The sequence below is a fragment of the Tetrao urogallus genome, assembly GCF_951394365.1.
Source record: "Tetrao urogallus genome assembly, chromosome: 5".
NCBI lineage: Eukaryota > Metazoa > Chordata > Aves > Galliformes > Phasianidae > Tetrao > Tetrao urogallus.
In genome coordinates this window covers 22,450,761-22,471,475 of record NC_136818.1, presented here as the reverse complement: position 1 = coordinate 22,471,475, position 20,715 = coordinate 22,450,761, and the positions used below count along the sequence as shown (strand labels likewise).

The following is a 20,715-nucleotide window of genomic DNA, read 5'->3' as shown; positions in this document are numbered from 1 at the left end:
AGCTAATAGACTTTTCTTTGTAAATACTCACTTGTATGTGAACATATCATCTAGGGTTTTATGCTTGTGAAACTCACTATGGAAAATTTGGTCATATATTTTGTTACATCCTGTTACATACATTGGCTTCGGTGTACTTTTGTTTCAATCCAGTGGAATTTATTTAGTACCCCCACTCAGTGACAACTGCAGTAGTGATGGGGAGGGAGGGGGAGGAGTGAGATCAGGCATTTGCTTGCTTTTTAAGTAATGAAAAATAATCTGTAAGAGCATATATGAAGGACTGATACTGATAGTTGTTTTAAGAGGCATGGGATTGGGGAAAGGGAAGAAAGAGAACCTTCCCTGGATATTTTTTACTCTTCAGTTTTCTTTCTGATAACTTTTAGTCTTGGGATTTGAGCATTTGGCAAGCAGATTTCCTTTCACTGCGCTTTCTAATGAAGAGTACAGAAAATGTGTGAAGTTATATCTGTCCGTGAATTACTTTATCCAGCTTTAACTGTTAAAATGTACTGATACATTTATTTCGTTGTGGACTCTGCTACAAGAAATTCCAGTCAGTGTTGTTGTAGATGACAAATTATGTAGTTCTAGCAAGCAACCCATGTAGAGATGATGTCTGTTGACTTCATGCATGTAGTTCAAAAAAGGAAGAGAATAAAGAGTTACGTTTGTCACTAAAAAGAAGTTAGGTTTCATCCAGCAGCTCAACAGCATGGGTTTACCACAGAAATTTCTGAGCAGAGATCAGAAAATGGTGAAATTAAAGGATTGCCAGGAAAAAAAAGGTGTCTGCCTGTGATTAATATTGGTAAAAATGCTTTTGTATACTAAGTGATTCTGAGCCTGTAGTCTTGGGGATTCTCTTAGTACTGGGAGGGCTGCAGCTCTCCTTCCAATTGGAAGGTTCTTTTGTTATTATGAATGCTTGTGGAATGGGCATATTCTACATGGAAAGTTATCACTCTCCATCTTCATAAAAGATGTCTCTACTTTCCGTTTTTATTATTTGCTTTAATCACACGCAGAGGTAATTTTGTTTTCAATCTCCTAGGTACATTTAAAGAAATAAGTAGCTTAAGAATGTCACTGATGTTACCAAATTAGATAAACAGTCTAACACCATAAACATATGTTGGTATGAGCACCTAATTTATTTCAAATAAAGGGTTGATTTATGAAAGGCATTGGTATAACATTCATGGAAGTTGTGTGGAATTGCTAAATAACATCTGGGTTTCTCAGGAGAGGACCTGGAGATATCTGAGGCCTTTAACTTCTAGAGAACAGCAGAACAGATTGCTTATTTACTTCTGGGGTGTAGTAATGTAGAACTATAACTTTAGGACTATAACCTAAATGAAGCAAATTGTAGGTGGTTTTCAAAGCTGTAAGCAAACATTACCATTTTCCTATGCCATTCAGCACAAGTAATGTGATTTCCTTGAAATGGAGCTGAATACATGGCAATTGTAACACGAGTGAGCTTACTCCTTAAAGGATCTTAAATCTCACTGACTTAAAGGTGAACTATTTTGTTCAGTTTTTTTCTCTGAATATTTCTGTGTTTGGTTTACTACAGCAGTTGCCTAATAGCAGTCTCACTCTTAGCAAAAACAGTTTACTATCTTAGCCCTGCAAGCTTTAAACTTAGGAATTTTAATAAAAGATCTCCTATTAAAGGAGACTGCTGAATAGCAGCCTTATTTTTCCATCTCTTGCAATGGTTCACAGTGCATTTCTGGTTGGCTTACTTAAAATCTTTGTGTCAGATGGGGCACGCTTTGTTTTTGCAATGGTTTAGGTTGCTTTAGTGGTACTTATTGGAGGGGTTTGTAATTGCGAGGCAGTATTCCCCAAGAGCAGCTTCTTATGTACCGCAAAGACAGTCATGGCTTTCTCACAAATGAGCATCTTAGTACAGCAGCTATGGCTAGAAAGAAGAGAGAAAGCTTTGCTTCAAGTATCTTAACACTTGGTGATTTATACCATAGTAAATGTATTAGATAGTCTCTTACAGTAGAACTCAGTGTGCATCCTATATATTTCCACAATGGAAGAACATCTTACTTGGCAGTGTGCCTGTCACTCTGCTCAAATAGTTTAGAGGTGAGAAGGTGAACAGTGCAATTACTTTGCTTGACTGCTGTTTCCTTCCTTTTGGTTTTGTTTCTTTCATGCTGGCACTCAGTCATCTGCAACAAAACAAAGCTCCTGTCTGTGCTAAACTTTCTTTGCTTTTGGCTCTGTAGTTTTATTCTTTGCCTTCACTGTTATTCAGTTCTACATTTTATGTTTTATTAATGTCACTTATTAATGTACAGTTTTACCATTTCATTCATAGGAGTAGGAATTCTGGAGTTTCAAAGCTTGAATGCCTTGTTAGACTTCATTATTGCATTCATATGTAAGCTTATGGGATTCAGTTTCTTTCTGGCAGAGAACGTGCAAGAGATTGGTGTTGAGGGAATAAAATAAGTCACACTTGTGCTTTCCTGGCTTTGTGTAAGCAGGTAGTTTCGTAAGTATTCAGAACTGGAAAACAGACATATCTGTCTTGTGATTTTCTGCTTTGTTAATATTGTGACCTTTTGAAAAATATGGGTGTAATTGTTTGTAAGATTACCCTTGAATTGTTTTATATGAATTTTACACAGAACTTTGTAAGTTCTAGTTAGTGTAACTTGAGAATTTAGGATTGTGTAGTGGAAATGCTGAGTCACAGCCTGAAGCAGTGATTGAGCACCTGGTGGGAAGGCAGGGCCAACCCAGGGGAGCTCAGGTGTGTGCAGTGAACCCGAGTGACCAAAAAGTGTGGAGCCAGGATCCACCCCTTCCCGGACCTCATTTAAGGGTGGGGCGGTGGAGATAAGAGCATCTCATCCCAAGGTTAACAAGATATTCTTCCTTTTCTGTGCCCACAGCTGCTGCTTTTGGGCTTATCCTCACTTGCCACAGCCTAAGACTTCGCTACTCTGCTATTACTGCTGTGCTTTTTGTCTCATTATAATGTTACAGCTTGAAACTTCAGCTTTGCTTGTTAGGATGCAATACTAAAAAGGAGCATTCAGAAGACTGTTATGTTGAATGAAATTTGTTTTCAGAGATTTAATTGCCACGAGTGTAAAGTGGGGTAGTGAATTGTTTCTAAACAGTCCGCAGAGCTGTTGCTGTCTGTCCTGAAAAGTGCACAGCTGAAAAAAAAAAAGTCGTTGGTTTGATCTTATTCACCTGCAATTTAGGCAAAGTCTTAGAATTTGGACTTTCCAGTTTTTCAGAGCCATGTTCTTCTGGACTTTTTTTTTTTTGTCTTTTTTGCCTAAACATTGTTCCAGAACAATGTTAATTGAAGTTTTTTAGAGCTATTCTTTGGAAAAGTGTCGAAGAGATTGAATTCGTGTCACCAGTGGATGTCTAGAGCTATAGTAGGTTCAAAATCAAAATGTCAAGTGACCTAGATTTACATAGAGCAGTGGGCTTTAAGTAAATGCAAGGCTCCTTGAACTTTGATAGTCATATGTGTGGAAATTGAACATCTGTCTGTGTGATGATGGAGAATCTGATCAGTCCAATAAGCCGATGCATTACTGTGTATATTTTCATTAGCAGATGTAATTGGTATCTTTTAAGTGAGAGAAGCACTTGGGTTGATATACGGTGATTCTAGAAAGGTAACAAGTGGTGAACCATACAGGAAAAGTATATGTTTCTTTTGATGATTTTTGGGTCATAGAACTGTGAAATTGTGATCATAATACATGCAATAACTGGAGGGGAATAGATAGTCTTAATGTTAGCTGTAACAGTTTGTTTTGAAGCACTAGAACTGATTATGTGGTAGTTGTTGTGTTTAGTCTCTTCTGATCTAGGTTTTAGACGTACCTTGATGAAGATCATTTGAACAATTTTGATATGTTTATAAAACGTTATATTTGGCAAACAGAAAAAGTTGTAATGTTTTTGCTGCAATACACTAATGATAAGTTTTGCTTGCGTTCTTTACTCTTTTAAATATTTAATGTGGGATTTTTTTATTTAAATGAAGTTTCTGTGATAGCCTAACTATTTTGTAGTCTTTGGAGGAAGAGAAGTTATTGAAGACTCTTAAGCAGCTTTTTTAGCAGTTGTTCTGTTTCTAATTCAGAGTTTAAAAATAGAGATCTGAAGTTTTGCCATTTTGGCGCTGTTCTTAAAGAATCTCTTCTTAAATACCCTCTTCTTAGTAGATAGCTTATAAATTTAACTCTTTCTTCCATTCCCATCAATGAAGATGTGATTTTGGAACTGGAGTTGCCAACTAATTGTCAGCCAGTTGTTAATATTTTTACATCCATGCTGCTGCATGACTCAGCAGCACAGGTTTGAGCTGGCGAGGAAGGCACAGAAAAAATGCATTGCATTTCTGTTCTTTGTCAAGGGGAGGATGCAGCATTTATACTATTGAATGGTGGGGACATGTCCGTTGGTGCTCCAGATTGCTTGGCTTTCTGTTCCACTTTACTGTGGCCTATGGGTCCTTTTGTGTCCCTGGAGTGCTTTTGAGCAGCTGTGTCAGGGTCAGCTTCTACCCCCAGCTTCTATGGGAAGAATTCCTGCTCTGCCTTTTGTACTGGCCCTTGAATGTCTTCTACAAACAGCTGCAGAAGGCTGGCTAACAGACTCAGTAATTTTTGAAATGGGAATGAAGCCATTACTGTGGAGTTCCTGACTTGGAAGCATTTGTCAGCTTTGCATAGGCTGTATGCTGGGAGTGGAACTGAAGGTGCTGTGCGTAGAAACAGTTACGACCTTCTAAAAATGGTATGACTAGAAGTGACAGAGCTCCTGCAGTCAGCAGCATTTATTTCTGCAAGTGACTGTTAGAAATATCACATGGAAAATGAGATGAATGAGAGGATCAGGGAGAAACTTCTGAGGTAAGAGTGTCCATGCTGTTGTCAGTTAAGAGAGTTGCTGTGGTTATTTAGAAGCTGCCAGTGCTTAACTCTCATCCGTCATTTGTTTAAGAGTTTGAGGCAGGGAATTTGAGAGCTGTTGAGCTGTTTAGGAGGTGGTTTCTTCTGCAGACCTAACCCTGTCTGCAGGTAGCAGGCCCTGGCGTCCCTTGGAGACCTCATAGTGGCTGCGGTAACTGTTTGCAGGAATCCATGTGGACACCTGCATTCTCTTCTGGCCATTTCATTTATTTTAGATTTACATTAATCAATGATAAGTAAATAGTAGAGGCACTATGCTGTTATTTACTGATGATCAGAAATGTTTTATTTACCTCCTAAGTAGCTGCTAAATAGCATTGAAAGGCTTGTATCCGTGCTGGAAATGTTCAGCAGGCTAGGAGCCCACTCTTTAATGCTTGCTACACCAGCTGGCTCTTTGGATCCTAGTCACTCACTCCTGGAAGGAAGGGTTGGCACAAGGCTGGGAGCAGGAAGTGAGTGAGACCCAGGGCCATATTTAGTGGCTCTTGTGGCTCACTGTATGAACCAGGGCAAATTGAACTTAAGTAGATTTTTTTTTTTGAAAGATGAAACCATTAGAGGTTGAACACAAGCTGGTTCCCTGCTAGGTGCCTGTCTCCTCTTTGATTTACTTTCTAACTGTGCTGCTAGCTCTGAGCTTTTATTCCCTTTGTGGTGCTGATGGAGTCATGGGTTAGCTTTTTCATTAATTCAGGAGGAGCGCAAGGTTTTATTCGGGACAAAGTAGATAATGATCCTGGTGGAAAGCAATAATTGAAATGCAAAATAAATGTGTTGAACTAATGATAGAACGAGGGTTTGTGCTGGGAGGGAAGGAACTGAGGTAGGCCTGGCATCATGCGGGTGCTGCTTGCTGGCCTTGCTAAGGGCTGCCTGGTTGAAATGGGTGGGAATTTCCTATGTTACTGCTAGGAGGAAACTATAGTAGGCCAGTTGAGAAAGGGGGAAGGTTCCTCTGTTAATAATTGTCTGCAGTCTGCAAGCAACCATCGTCCTAGATTATACATCACCAATTTGTTCACCCCAGGTCAATAAAGACATCTCTTCAGCTGAAGGGAGGGAGCTCTACCAAGCACGCCACAGGGCCTGGGGCACCCCATGTAATATTAATATGCTCCTTGCCCAGAAACAGTGACCAGTATCATTGTCACTGAGAAAAATGTTATCCACATGAATGCTGGTCAGATGAGCTTCATTGTCTTTAGCACTGAGCTATGAGTAATTACACATTGAACTCGGAGGGAAAGGCAATAAGGTGTTATCAATTCACAAGGAAAGCCTTTTTTTTATAGTAAAGATGGCAGTACTCTGGTCTGTACTTCCATTTTGCTTTCTCAAAATTAACTCTGTATGGTTGGAAAACATAAAGTTCAGCAGAATGGGATGGAGTTGAGAAGCTGAGATAAAGGAGGGACGGAGCTGAGGTCAGTTTGTGCAGTGAGTGGAGAAATGGCCTGTGACATGGCAGACAGCACCAGCAGAACAACTGGGTTTCTCTGTGTGGGATTTGGTGGTAGGCCTGATAGAGAACCCAAAACAGCATTCTGAAAGTAGATACCCATCTCTGCAGTGAGAGAAGTATGATCAATTCTGATCTCTTGGGTGTCTTTCTCCAGGCAATGGAGAGTCATAAAATCTGGGGAACTTTTCTGCTTCATTTCCTGCAACTGTATGATAATCTTCCTCATCTAAAGGAAGAAAGGATGAACAACCATAAATGTGTCCCAGGATGTTGCATTGTTGACAGGGTTGTGTGGGTTTCAATTTAAGTTAATTTACTCATGGTAAACACAAGGAGCTCTAACATTGTTGAAAATCTGATATTTTTCTTCAACTTTTTGTAGGCTTGAGTACAAGCATTAAACTTGATTCTGTGTTATTTTTGGTTTGTAAGTTTTTAAGCTGATGAATTTTGTGAAGATGGTGTAATAAATGATAATTGTATTCCAGATCCCAATAAGGGTTTCTGTGCAGTATCAAGTATCGTTACAAGCTGAAATAGAGCAAGAGTTGCTTAGGTGTGTATATGTGCTCACAGCCATCGTGTTGATAGGTTATCATGTCTATCTCCAGTGACTTGTGGTTACTTTGCCGCTTTAAGAACGAACTTAATTAAGCTGTTGGTTGCTCGATTCAGCTGACAGTGGATATATGAGACCAGGGAATGTGCAAGTGGAGAAGAGTTTTACCACAAATTCTGGTGGCCACATTCAGCTGACTTAGGTTGTATATTACTAACAATAGGAGGACAGAAAAGGACTTTTCAAACTCGGAAAGCTCTCAGCAGAAGGGTTAGTCACTGAGCGCATGCAGGCTTTTGGCACTTTGTTTTATTAAGGTTCAATTTATGCTGTTCCAAAACAAAAAACAAACCCAAACAACTTTTTATCACTTTGAGTTTGGTAATGTGAGTTTATGTGAATTCTATTCTGTGTATGTCAGATGATAGTGACAATGTTGTTTTAATGCACTGCAGAAGTGGATTTATCATAGGAAATGGCTGTGTTCTTATGTTTGTTAAAGCAGTTTCTAATGGAGTATGTTTTTGCATTCACGCGCATATAAGTTGAATGCGTTGCAATATAATGCATTCTGAGAACAAATTTCTTCTTCATTTGGTAGTGAAGAGAATTTCTGATGCTGTATGCGTATTATACTGCATGTAGTATACTATATACTGCAAAGATTTAAATTCACATCATTTCTTTAGAACGATTCCATGTGGCGGAAGAAGCCCACTGTGGTTACGGAAGGCAGAAATACCAGGTGGACCTCTGCCTAAAGAGAACACAGATTTCCTAAATACTAACCAGGTTTCATAGCATAAACAGAATGTTTACATGCAGCAGCGATATGTATTACTTATACAGATAATTTCAAATATATTTCTAATGTTGTCTACTTAGAAATTATGTTCCTATGCTCATAATGACTTACAGGAAACTCTTCTGCTTTTCAGAAACGGAGGGCTTTAAAATTGATACCATGGGCACCTATCACGGAATGACTCTGAAGTCTGTAACGGTAAGCTGAAGGTTTTTTCTTAAATGTGTTTTATAGAGGTCGTGTGTTTCTTGTCAGCCTTACCTAAGGTAAGACATTTCATTTGATTAATAGAAGTAATGATTGCTTTTCTGTGTGAAGAGGTGAAACGTGTTTTGATTCAGTTGGTTCATTTTAAAGATTTTGGTTCAAGGGGTTTGTCTGAAGGTTTTCAATAGGGAGACTTTGCTGGCAAGTTTGTCTTGTGGAAGTATAGCCTTTCTGTTGTTGACCGAGGTTTTTGTCTAGCTTTATGTGTTCCTGTTAAGGACATCTTTCATACATGATGAAACTACACTCACAAAACTTCAGTAATAAAGCTAGATTTTTGAGTATTGATGCATTTCCTACTCCATGCTTAATAAAAATAAATTTAAATATCAGAAGAATTTTTACCTGTTGAAAATTATTGGCCTAGTGAAATCTACTTTTCATATGACTTAAGCATGCTGTATGTGGGGATTGTTCCATGTAATGATGAGAGATCCCTGGGCAGACTTCTTCATTTTTGGGGCCAACGTTTCTTTGCTTTTATGAAAATAGGTCGAATGCTCTGAAAATAATACTGTTCTGATCTGCTGGTGGGTAGGATTAATGCTACAGAACTAATGCAGAGCCCTCATTAAAGTTTTTGCCATCTGCATACCTATATAAATCTGATGAATCGACAACATGAGGTACTCTACTAAATCCCAGCCTTACTGACTTTGTTTTTCATATCAGGATGGAGAGAATGAATCTATTAATTACGTGACATAGAAGTGGTCATCTGTTTTTGTCCGGACTTGCTCACAGTGATGAGTCCACATAGGTCCAATCCTTAATCTTCAGATTTAGGTGTAGAATACTTAATTTCCTACAAGTTGCCAAATTTCACTTTACAGTCTTAGTTGTCTTTTTATAGGTGTATGTGTTTCTATTTTTAATGCTGTATAAATGTAGGAGGAAATAGGGAAGTGATTTCTCCCCGAAATTTATGGTGAAGTATTTAATTCTCATTGGCTAAATCATAGGAAACTGGGGTATAGTGTTGGAATTGTGTCCTATGTATGTGATATCCTCTCTGCCATCCTCACAGAAACAATTATTTGTATTATCTTGTTTGTGAATTAATGACATCCTCTCAGTGGGCTTGAAGTGCTAGGCAGATTATCATTAGATTGAAACCTCAGGCCTCTGATTTCCAGATAAATGGTGAGTGAACTTTGAAGCACTTATTTTTGTATCACTGTTTTGCTCTTCTGTTTCATCTCTGGTGTTTGTTTTCACTGATGTTCTTACAAAGGGCAGTGCAGTCCTTCTCATAAGACTTCTTATTTGGCTTGGCTAAACAAGTTGTGTTGTGAAATAATTTTTCAATTCCTATCTGAACTTTCTTCATCTCTTCCTGTTAAACTCATATTCTTTTAGAACATAGAGAAGTAAAACTTCACATAGTCATGCAAGTGAGATTTCACCAAAAGTTTCTGGAAAGACATTTACAATTTGTTTCTGAAGAAGTATTGCTTCATGGTAGGCGAATCAAGTATTTTACTTTATCTTCACTCTTTGTTTCTTTTTCTTATTATTTTTGCTGTAGATTACACTTTGCATATTAAAAGAGATGATTTAATCTAATAAAGTAGTTCATTTGGGCATTTGCATATTGGTAATCCAATCTATCCCTGCTTTTGTTTTCTCTGTTGCACTCATTTCCTTGGCTTCCTTGTTGCTCCTTGCCCTTTATTATTTTTTTTTGTCTGATCTGTACAGTTCACTTTGGCAGGTCTTCCCTTCAACAGGTTGGTGGAGCCATTAGTTTTCAAAAGCGTCCATCTTGTTAGCAACCAGAAAAACTTGATAGGCATATGATTACTACCTGCAGTGCAAACTGTTGCCCCACTGTCTGGAGCTGCCCACCCACTTTGGATGTAAAATTTGCAACATGTCTCTTATTTGCTCTCTGTTATCTTCCCAACATGTCTTCCCCTTGGCACTGTATGTCTTAGTGTAATTCTTTGTAATTCATTTTATGAAGCTTGCAGTACAGTTTTTTATTTGTTCTTGCTGAAATATGAGTTGTCCTAGATGCTTGTTCTTGTTAACAGTGAAACAAACTTCTGCATTTCGACTGCTTTCTTTTCATCAGCGATGCTGGAAACTTTCTTAGCATTCAAAATTTGTGCCAGAACAGATGGTGAATGGTGGGCTCTTTTGAAGTAATGTCAGCTAAAATAACTTGTGCTGCTGGCAGTTCTTCCCTGCAACAGGGTTTTTGCTTAATTGGTGTGCTTACTTTGTCTAAGGAAGAGCTGACGTATTTAATGAATTCTTATGAAGCTGTGGCTTCATTATTCTGGACCTGGAATTGTTTGTAACAAGGCATCTTTGATAATACCTGGGGCACTTTCTGTTTGCCTGATGGGCTGGTGATGTTTTGGAAACCACCAAGCTAGTGATAGTAGCTCAACTAGCCCAGCAGCGTGTTGAAAACCATGCAGTGTGACTTTAAGAAACCCCCAGATCTACCTGCAGACTTGATTCTAAAGCATGACCCTCTGTATAGCAGTGCAGCTTCTGTGTTGTTTCTTCTGGTTGGTTGGTTTTCATTAAGTAGAATAGTTTACTGTTTGAAATGGATCGATTAAGAGGTACAGAATTACGGAAGATAAATCTGTTAATAGTTTTGCACCATGTAGGATGCAAGGGAATGCTGTGAGAGAATTTTAAACAGATATTCTTGACGTTGTCTTTCTTACATGTATGCCTTTGACAAGTTCAGGGCATTCTCTGCTTTTCACTTACTGAAGGGAAATGCTAGCTTTGAGACTAAGCCAGTATCCTTTGGAAGCCTACAAAGTGGGTTTGGGTGGTGGTGATTGCTGCTGTTTTTGATATATAATTAAGGTTTGGACTGATGGTTACTGTCAGTAGGAATTATGAAGTACTTAGCTGCTGCAATAGCTTCAGATGCAAAGATTAGAACAAACAAGCTGTCTTGCCTGTATCTGTTTTAGGATACTGGAGAGGTTACTGGCTCTGTATGTATCTGGTAAATCTGGATTTTATAGATGGTTGTTAAAGCATGTCTTCTTAAAGCTGAGAGCTTGCTTTATATTCATCGTGCATGTGCAAGTGATATTTGTTTCTCCATGACAAATTTAGTCACTGCTTGTTTTATCTGCCTTTTAATATTATTTTAAGTTTTCATGACTTTAATATGGGAAAAAGGAATAGATTGATACCCCTTGGCAGGCTTTCTGCTTCTTTCATTTCTGGGAGTCCTGACTGTCAGCCATAATTCAGAGCTAATAGAAACTTGGATGCAAGTGAATAAGATTTGTGTGTTACTGTAATGGGGCCTTCCTCATGGAAATTACTTTGCTTTTTCTAATAGCTGGGATACTCCCCTTTTTCTAATTTCTGTTTTCTTTCAGTAATCAAAGCTGCGGAAGCAGAGAAGCTCCTTTTGTCTATTGTTTTTCTGTAACTAATGGGATCTGTCATTGATCATCTGCACTTGTATGCAGCCAGAAATAACTGTTGGCATTTGTTTTTCTTAGTGTTCTGTAAGCAGGTGGATATAACAGTCCTCTGAGGTATTGAGGTAATTTACTTAGTAACAAAACTGGATGTCCCAATATAAGCCACTCTATAAGCAGGCTTCCTTTCAGAAGAACTGGAAATATGTTTTAGCACCTCTAAGGTCAGAGGTATTTTTCAGCACTTGTTGATCAATCTCATATGTGAGTATTAACTCATGAAAGTATGTTACTGATGCTGCCCCCGAAATCGGAGTATGCTAGTCTTGGTGAATTCCTTATTTAATGCAAGAGGTTTCATTAACCTCTGGTAAAAATTTTTTAAGAATTACCATGCTGTAAAATGAGGGGTAAGGCTGAGTTTCTGGCGCTGTAAAGATTGGGCCAGTGGAGAGGAAACAGGCAGGAGCAGGCAGCATGGTGTAACTTTATGTAACAGTGAGGTTTCTATGTAAATAAGGGAGATCATGAGATTTTTTTAAAATTTACATTAATGACTTCCCAAAAGCATGTGATGGGATTGAACGCAGTCTTTTAATATGCTAATATTGAAGCACTTAACTTGCAGAAGTAAATAAAAATAAAACACAGCTTCAACATTAGATTGGGGTGAGCAGACTACTTATACCCGCATCACCAGTTTTATGTGTCATAATCTCATTAAAATACTTGAATGGATTGGTATTAAAGGAGGAGTCAGCAAAACAACAGACTCTTTGAAAATGCTCTCAGCAGCCTCTGAAGCAGTGCAGTGCACAAGCTTGCCATTATTCCCCACGCCAGTGTAAGGTCAGTCTGCCCACGGCTCCTGCTCTGTGGGCCCAATCACTTTCTGTGCATGCTCTGTGCCTTGGGAGGCCACTGTGAGCTTGTTTAGCTGCTAACCAGCAAAAGAGGATGAGGAATGTGTTGTAATAATTGGATATTGGGAGAGCTCTCCATAAATGATGCTTGAAGCAGAGACTTTTGTTTTCATACGACTTGTATTTTTTTCATAGTAAGCGTGTTTATGTGTAATTAATTGGGAAGTAGCCACCCGTTCTTAGTCCTTTGGGTCCAAGAGCTAGAATTTGAGCACTAGCTTGGAACGTCCTTGAGCTGGAGGTGGGTTTGACCAAACCATTCTCCCAACAGCCTCATTGTGTTCCTGCTGTCCTAGACTGCTCTGGGGCAACAGACCAGCAGGCCCTTCTTGTGGCCTGTATCCCTGTGCTTTAGTAACAGTGAATGAAATGCAACCAAGATTCCCGAAGACTGTTACACTCTAAAAGATCCCTACAGTCATTTCAGTGGTTGGCATTTTACTGCCCCAGTTGTTTTTCAAACATTAAATAAAGATTCCCTTAAAGAGTTTCAATGTAAACAGTCAAGTTGATAAAAACTGGGGAAAATGACACACAAATGCTGCTTTCAAGAAAATGCTAGGTTGAACAATGCTGTGCTCATTTTCTCAGTGATTGTAAATCATGTATATCTGTGCCAAGCTATCTTGCTATTGTACTGCATTATACAATAGAACTGCCTGTTTTGTTCTTCATAATAGGTTTAGAGTCTGAGAACTGCAAATTCAAGAAAAAATGTGGATGTTATGTAACGAGTCACATATCTGGAAGTTGAGCTTTTCTCTGTTGGCTGGTGAATAAAAGAGAGCGAGAGCTCAGGCCGCATAGCTTTGTTACTGAATGAAGGTGTCTGAAGTCGCTGTTCTGTGGAAAAACCTGGTTGTGTCTGCATGCCAGGAGAGCTTGTGGTGTGCACCTAAGATCCTTGAGGAATTTAAACTGAGAAGTGCCAAGTATGGGAATCCAAATATCTCTGACTATACATTGAACAGGAACTTCAGACACCTACAGAGCATTAGTAATAAAAAAAAGCTTGAGAGCCTTAAAAACTCTTAGTATGAATTTTAAGATGACTTGCTTGACCTAAGGGTGAGTGTTCCTGGCTGCTTTGTTAGCTGAGTTTCCCTTCAAGAAACTTCTGCCCTGTACACTTTGAGCTGGGACTTGGGTCCTTTCCAAATGCTCCAGCAGTCAGCCTTACTGGGAAACATGACCTCAAATAAAACTGTTAGCAAATTTTGTTCACGTTCATAACTGTAGTCTACCTTCTGCTCACATCCCATAAAGATGCTTAGTTCTATTTGTATTTCTCAGGACTTGAGATTGATCGAGCTATTAATAAAAGTTGTATAGAGCATTGTGCAGTGATGCTAGCTGACCTCGAGCTACAGACGTTTATATTTGTCTTAATTGTTCTGACCAAACATCATGCATTTTACACAGCTTATACATTCAGCAGTATTGTCCATGTAATTCCTTCTGCAAATTAAGTCCAAAAATCCACTAAGTATGAAATGGCTGCATCTTCAATTGACAGTTTGTCAGCAAACTTCTAATATGATGAAACAATAGAACTATTGTGTAGCATTCAAATACATTCACAGTATTTGAATAGCATAAAGGTCTTATGAACCTTTCCTAAGGGGTATCTAGATAAAAGCATATTTTAACCTCTTATCCTTAACAATTGAAATAGTGGGATCCCTAAGCTACAACATTCTGCTGAGGTGTATCTGAAATCAGTCATTATTTAAGAGATTGGGATCATAGCCTTTTAAAGCAGAAGTTGTAGTTTCAGTGGAAGTTTTGAATTCCAAATTTTTCATAACATTTGTAACAATTGTTGCCAGTGTTCCTACTAAATAGTGCCTGATGATATCAAAGAACCCAGCAAGGCAGAAGTATGAGTGTGCTGAGCCTTCAGACAAAAAATTGGTAAGGCTTGCAGTTGAATTTAGCGTAGTCTTAGTGACATTTCCATTTACTCATTATGGAAACTTAAAGGCAATGACAAGGAACCTGTTGGGTCCCTGAAGGCAGCATCTGGGGGCATTTGGAATGTGGAAGAGTAAAGATGTGGAAATGAACATGTGAAAGATGAGGGACCAGAAGGCACTATTACTCTTTTATGTTTCCGTTTCTCCATCTGAGTTCACCTGCATTTGCTACAGTAATTATGGATGTTACTATCCCATTGCCTTTAAATAGAATCTGTAACACACTTCTGAAGTTTTGCATGCTTCTCAATTTATGGTAGAGTGACTAAATCAAAATTGGAGCTCAAATATTTATTAATTGGCTGAGGAGTTTATGAAACTAACTTAAGATGGCTGAATCGAGATTTCCTTCTCTGTTCATTTGCTATTGGAGTTAGACCATATGACACTAGTATTTATTTCCTCTTAGTAGAGTCAGATAATTCAGTTTTTGTGGAAACAAATTCTCTGCTTGGTTAGTTGATTATGTATTATTCTATTATTGTCATACCTTTTTTTTTTTTTCTTTCTGAGCGTGGAAAGTAGGATAGCTTGACTTACTTAAGCAATAAGGAACATGTCAATGAGTCCACACTGGTGCGCCTATTACTCAAGGAGCTTACTGGTACTTTGTAGTTAAGCCACAGCAAACTTTCCCCCAAGCTTTTGTTTTCATCAGATCTGTGCTTTCTCCTTATTGTCAAAGCCCTACCTGAATGTCTTGGACTGTAGTTCTAATTTGTGGATCTTGTTCTGGAGTTATCGTTTTAAAGGTCCACCTTGTTTCCTCCTTCTTGTGCTTGCATATTTGTTTTATTCTCTCTGAAAGAACTCTTCTCAGTTTCTGGCTGTTAGCATTCTGATTGCAGTCAGCGGATGTCTCAGTGCAGGCAACTTTGTTTGCAGATGTAACTTCACAGGTGTAATTGTTAGCTTGCTGTGACAGGTGTGTGTTACAAGGACTGTGTTATAAGGTGTTCTTGGCATGTGAGTATGTAAGGCAAAGTACTTTCTCAGCTCTAAGCACATCAGACCTGCAGAGGTCGCAACTGAGATGGGTCTTGAGAGGCAAGTATTAATCAAGTGCTAATGTAATGCCTCGTTCTCAGTTTTTTCTATAAATTATAAATTATGTCATTCGGCACTATTTAACATAGTGCAACATCACCAAAGGTAAGATCCTGTCAGAATAGCAAAGTAGGTTATAATTCGAATCCTTTAAGGCAATTTCTTCTTGCACTTCCCGAGAATGGAATTGATTAAGGCAGAACGTATCTTGGTTTCCACTTCTGTGCAGTTTTATTGTTCAACCTGTCAGTGTGTTCATCTGCCTCTGCCTTTTGTGTAGCCACGTGCTATTGCATTTGAATCCACATCACCTTTTTTGGGGTACTTGGAAGTGTTCTGTGTACTTCTGATGAGATAAGAATCTATAGGCAGAGTTCTGACATACATTTGCTATCAGTGGTCCTGGGTGCTCTGTTTTCAGCTTTCTCATTAGGTAAATGGCTGTAAAGACAATATAAAAAACTCTGCATTAGTTATGGCTCACTCAACTAGCATTTAGGCAATGCTGATCATACCTTCTGGAATATACCTATGATTGCAATCTGCAGAGCTGCCATCTGGAGCTGCGTTTATGTTTTTACTGAGCAATATGCTATTGCAGAAACTACTTCCATCACTGCTGCTGGAAGAGTGGGTCTTCAGTCTTGATTCCTCTAAAGCCTCCGTGAAAACACTGTGTGTGGAGGGCAGGGAGACCTGCGTATGTGTCAGTGTGCATGTCTGTTTTCCTTGTCATTCATCACTTCCTATTTTACACACCCTTTATTTCCCAAAAGATAATGAGTTTTTCTGGATTTTTTTAGTTCAGAGATTATTTGAAGTCACGTAAGCTCTGTCTGTGTGCAACTTGAGATTTGACACTGAAGATACTTACCAGGCAAAGACAATCTGGTTTCTAATAATTTTTGCACAGATGCATACACAGTGTGAATGTGAACTTCTTAGTAAAGAAATATTGGTTTTCTTGTAACGTGTGAAAGATATTCTCAGATTTCTTTTTTTTTTGCTCATCTTCAGTACTTACTGTTTAAAATAGTATATGTCTAAAACTAAGTTATCTGAAGCAGTTGGTATATTGAAATGGATAAATGAGAATAACTGCTGCTTCTTTCACAAATATGCTTCCCGATTAGTTAGCGTGTAAAACTTTTGTTTAGACTCTGTGTAGTATGAATATTAAGAAAATGTGGTTTTATTTTGCCTTATGTCAGCAGTACATTTGGCAGACTGTTCTAGGAACTATGCAGTTGGTTGGCTGCTTCAGAGGATGTAAGATGTGTTACTGAAATTAAAATATCTTGCTTCCCTTTCTCTTTAAGATTGAAAGCAGACACTTTTCCTGCGTGAAGGTGTATGAGTGGGTTATAGGCATAAGTAACAGACGTGCTTTTACACATCAGTTTAAAAAGGAAGTGTGAAGCAAAACCTTGTGTGACTAAGCCCAGTAATAGTGGTGTAAGATTATTTCTTGTTAACTGTAGTTATTGTGAATTTATAGGACTTAACATTTCAAATATGCATTTATTTTGAAATTATGGGTTTCTTCATAGGCAATAAAAATAGTGCTTTTTTTCTCTGTAATCACCTCTCCTCTACTCAGGTCAGGTGTTATTTCCTCATGTGCTGCTTTGGCCTGGAGGGATGTGCAGCTGATCAGTGCGGGTGTGTGCTTTGTGGTGGCTTGGTGCTGCTGTTTTGAAAAAGGCTGCCTGCCTTTTCTTCCTCAGGGGCGTTAACCTGAGCCTCGTGTTTCTCTTGCTGGTGATTTTCATAGAACTTGACAAAGATTGGAAAAAAAAAACAAAACAAAACAAAACAAAAAAAAAAAAACAAAACTAAACATACATTGCTTCAAGTTACACTTGAACTGGAAAGCAGATTCAGAAAATGTTACAGAGGGAGGGAAGGAATGTTAGGGAAGCAGGCTGCTAACACATGGGTGTCCTGATGAGAATGATTACCTCTTGCTTTAGTTTGGAACAGGGGAAGGTTCAGGCACATCCTGTAGTGGTATTAATCTGTCTTGCTTCAGAGTTGCCTTGGGAGCAGCTGATGCGACTCAAGCAAGCAGGCTGTGATAATACTGAAATCTAAATGGAATACAGTTATCATTAGCAAGAGTGGCCTGCCTGATTCTTCTTTTTTTTTTTTTTTTTTCTTCTTTTTTTCCATTGTGGTTACAATAAGTAAAGCAAAAGGTTTCTGGATGGGGAGAGGGCTTTATGTAAGGCCTTCAGGCAAATATTTTGTGGCTAATAATTTAGTAGCCTATAATCACGTGATGTAATACACCACTGATTTTATAGTAGGTTTTACATGTATAATTAAGTCTGGAAGAATGAAAAGACTTCCAAAAATATCTGGATACGAACAGAAGGTGAGGTTCGGATTAAAATAGTGAAATATATGTTTGCATTACTATCTGCCTGCTATTCCATCTTAGAAAGTAAAATGTAAAGGGATGCTGGATTACCTGGGGTATCGTTATATCTCACTTCAAAGGGTAATCTTATGTTTGGCTCAAATTTTGCAAATAGCATAAAATTTGGTCATTTGTAAATCAGGTTCCTTGTTGATTCCTGACATCCTTTGTAAATGTATCTGTTGTTACGCCTCCCATTTGTGCTCATGAAAGAATCACCAGATATTCTGCTCACCTTCATTTGGATGCAATAAATGTTTAATAAGGGTAGCTTTCGTATAAATATTATTGTAATGTACAGCAAGAATGTTATATTCAGTGTATTTCCTATATTCAGTCCTCTGGCAATTCTCAGCAAGATTCTTCATCTCCTTTAATTTTCTTCTCTGGAAAGATGCCTATAGTTAAGTTGCATTATCAAATAGTGTGAATTCTAATCCTTTTAGAAGCATCTAATGGCACATGCATATTTTAAACAGTGAGTACAGTAACAATCTGTATTCAGGAAATGTATTATAGTGAAATTCTACAATACATAGAAAATATTTTCAAGTATTATCACTCCTTTGTGTGAAGTTATGATGAAGGTAATACGAAAATTAATTATCAGCTCAAATCCTCCAGATGAAGTTCAGGAACGCATTAAACATTAACAGTGGTTGCTAATATACTAATAGTTGTAGCAGTTCTTGGTTATGAATAAAAATCATACCTTTAAGGAAGCAGTGGAACTTTCTGATGCTATTGTGAGAGGAATGGAAATGATTGATAAACCTGACATTTAATATTTGGCAAACTTAAAGTGAAGTTCTGCTTTAGTGAAGTCATATTTAAACTATATTAAAACGCATAGGGATATGTTGATACTTTGTGTGGCATAGTAATTTTCACAGCTCTGAGAATTATGTTCTGATTTTTGTTGGTTTTGTTTTGTTTAAATCAAAATACTATCTCTGACTTGAGTAGAACTCACCATTTTTCACTTCTACTACGTTCCCCAGAAGGATGCTTAATTAATTCTGTCCATAAGATGAAAAGCTGATGGTGTGGGCAGATGTTCTCAAGGGTAAAGAGTAGAATAAGATTGTGTAGAAAGTGTGAAGGTGGTGAGAGAAATATTTTGCTTGCAGTTAAATTGCTCCTTACGCAAAGGTTTATTGGGAGGGAGGGGGAGCTCTCAGTCATTGAAGTTCTTGTGCTTTGAAACATAATCTTAATGGGAGGAAAAAGATGTCTTCTGTCCTTATTTATTTACAGCCAATTCACTCTAACAGTGCTCTCTTATTGTTATACTTCAATATAAATCTAAGTATGACTCTGAGTTGTGTTTTGTTTCTTAATTCTTAATTTGTTTTTTTTTTTTTTTTTTTTTTTTTTTCTCCACTCTGAGATAAGAAGACTTAGGATTTCTCTACACAAAAAGGTACATGCATATTGAAGTCTAGGTTCGGTTTCGAGTTCGATCGTTACCTCAATATTGACAAAGCCTTGTCCACACGTGCTGCTGTAGGAAGGGCTGACCTCTGATCTGCTGTGCTTTCCGGCAGCGTTCCCAGCCATTCTCTTGTATACAAAAGAATCCTAACTGCTGTAGCCTGTGGTCAGCTGTTGTAGCCTCCAACATGCTGCTGATCTGTGGTACTTAACAGATCGTACCTGAGCTCTCTGCACTTTTCAGCACGAGTTTTCCTGGCTTCTCATCTTGTTTAGAGATGATAGCTGTGTGCAGCTTTGTCGGTGGGGAGGTAACTCCCCTGTGTCTGAAACTCAAACTTCTGTATTCGTATTCAGTCTCAGTCAGTCAGAGTCCTTCAGGGATCTTCTTGAAGTTCATCCAGCCTTTTGTTTGTAGCCTTTGCTCTCCCCAGTGCAGGCTTTGTTCAAAATGGTTAAAATCTCCAGTTACTTTCCGTTTCTAGTTCAACAGCTCAGGTCTTTCCAGAACTGAACTTCTGTCACCTGAATGTATTTGTGCAGTGACTATGATCAGTAGGAGCTTGCTTTCAACAATCATCTTTTTCCTATTAGTACAAATGCTTGATAGTCGTGTCATTCAGAAAGAGCCCTTTCTCATCAATACAAAGAATGATGCCATCTATTATGGGGATATGCAAGTGTTCCTTAAGGCTAAATCTGGATCAAGGCACTTAAGCAAATTATACAAATTACCAAAGTGTACAGCATCAACATTCATAAGCTGTAATGCATAAAATTGCCATTGACTGGTAGTGTCTTTAGGAATAAATTTACTTCAGTTAGCTGTGGTTTAATTTCCTTAGTTTACAGTGAGAAGAGCCCAACTTACTCCTGCACTGGAAAATTTGTGGGGGAATTGAATGCGTTTAAATTAATATGCTTTGACTTCTCACCTTTCCTTGAATCTTTTACAAACATTTAAGTCATGAATGAACCTGCTGCATCTTGAGCAGTTCTGCAAGGCTGTCTCATGTATTTCCTGCTTCTCTTGTTCACTTCTTGTTTCTTGGCTCATTGTTTTCAGTGCTGTGTTCACTGTTACGTTACGTAGGATTACAGATATAATCTGAATTAGATGGGCAAATAAAATTATATTAGCCATCCTCTTCAATCCAGATAGTAATGGATTATGTTGATCTTCATGTCTGTTTTTATTCTGGAGAGGAAACCCAAGGATAGTTTGTTTTGCTTTCACTTCTGTGTAGAACGTGTGAGGTCTTTTGGGTGAGAAGGCAATAGGAAATGGAATAGCAGTGGATCTCTAGTTTTAGATTATAGTCACTACTTTCACATTTAACCTGTTTTCTTATGCAATCAAACACCTATTCCTATTACTTGAATTGATCAATATAAGCCTGCCATTTAAAATTTGTCTTCTCATTTGAC

The 20,715-nt window shown here is 38.2% G+C and overlaps 1 protein-coding gene across 1 annotated transcript in view; it reads left to right on the top strand.

The window, feature by feature from the left end:
• Positions 1-20,715, top strand: part of CDC73 (cell division cycle 73) — a gene marked incomplete at both ends in the record, with an annotated part of 96,972 nt that overhangs the window by 22,357 nt on the left and 53,900 nt on the right. The window contains one exon of the mRNA XM_079535173.1: positions 7,942-8,006. Coding sequence (XP_079391299.1) covers positions 7,942-8,006 — 65 coding nt within the window. The remainder of the gene's footprint in view (positions 1-7,941; positions 8,007-20,715) is intronic.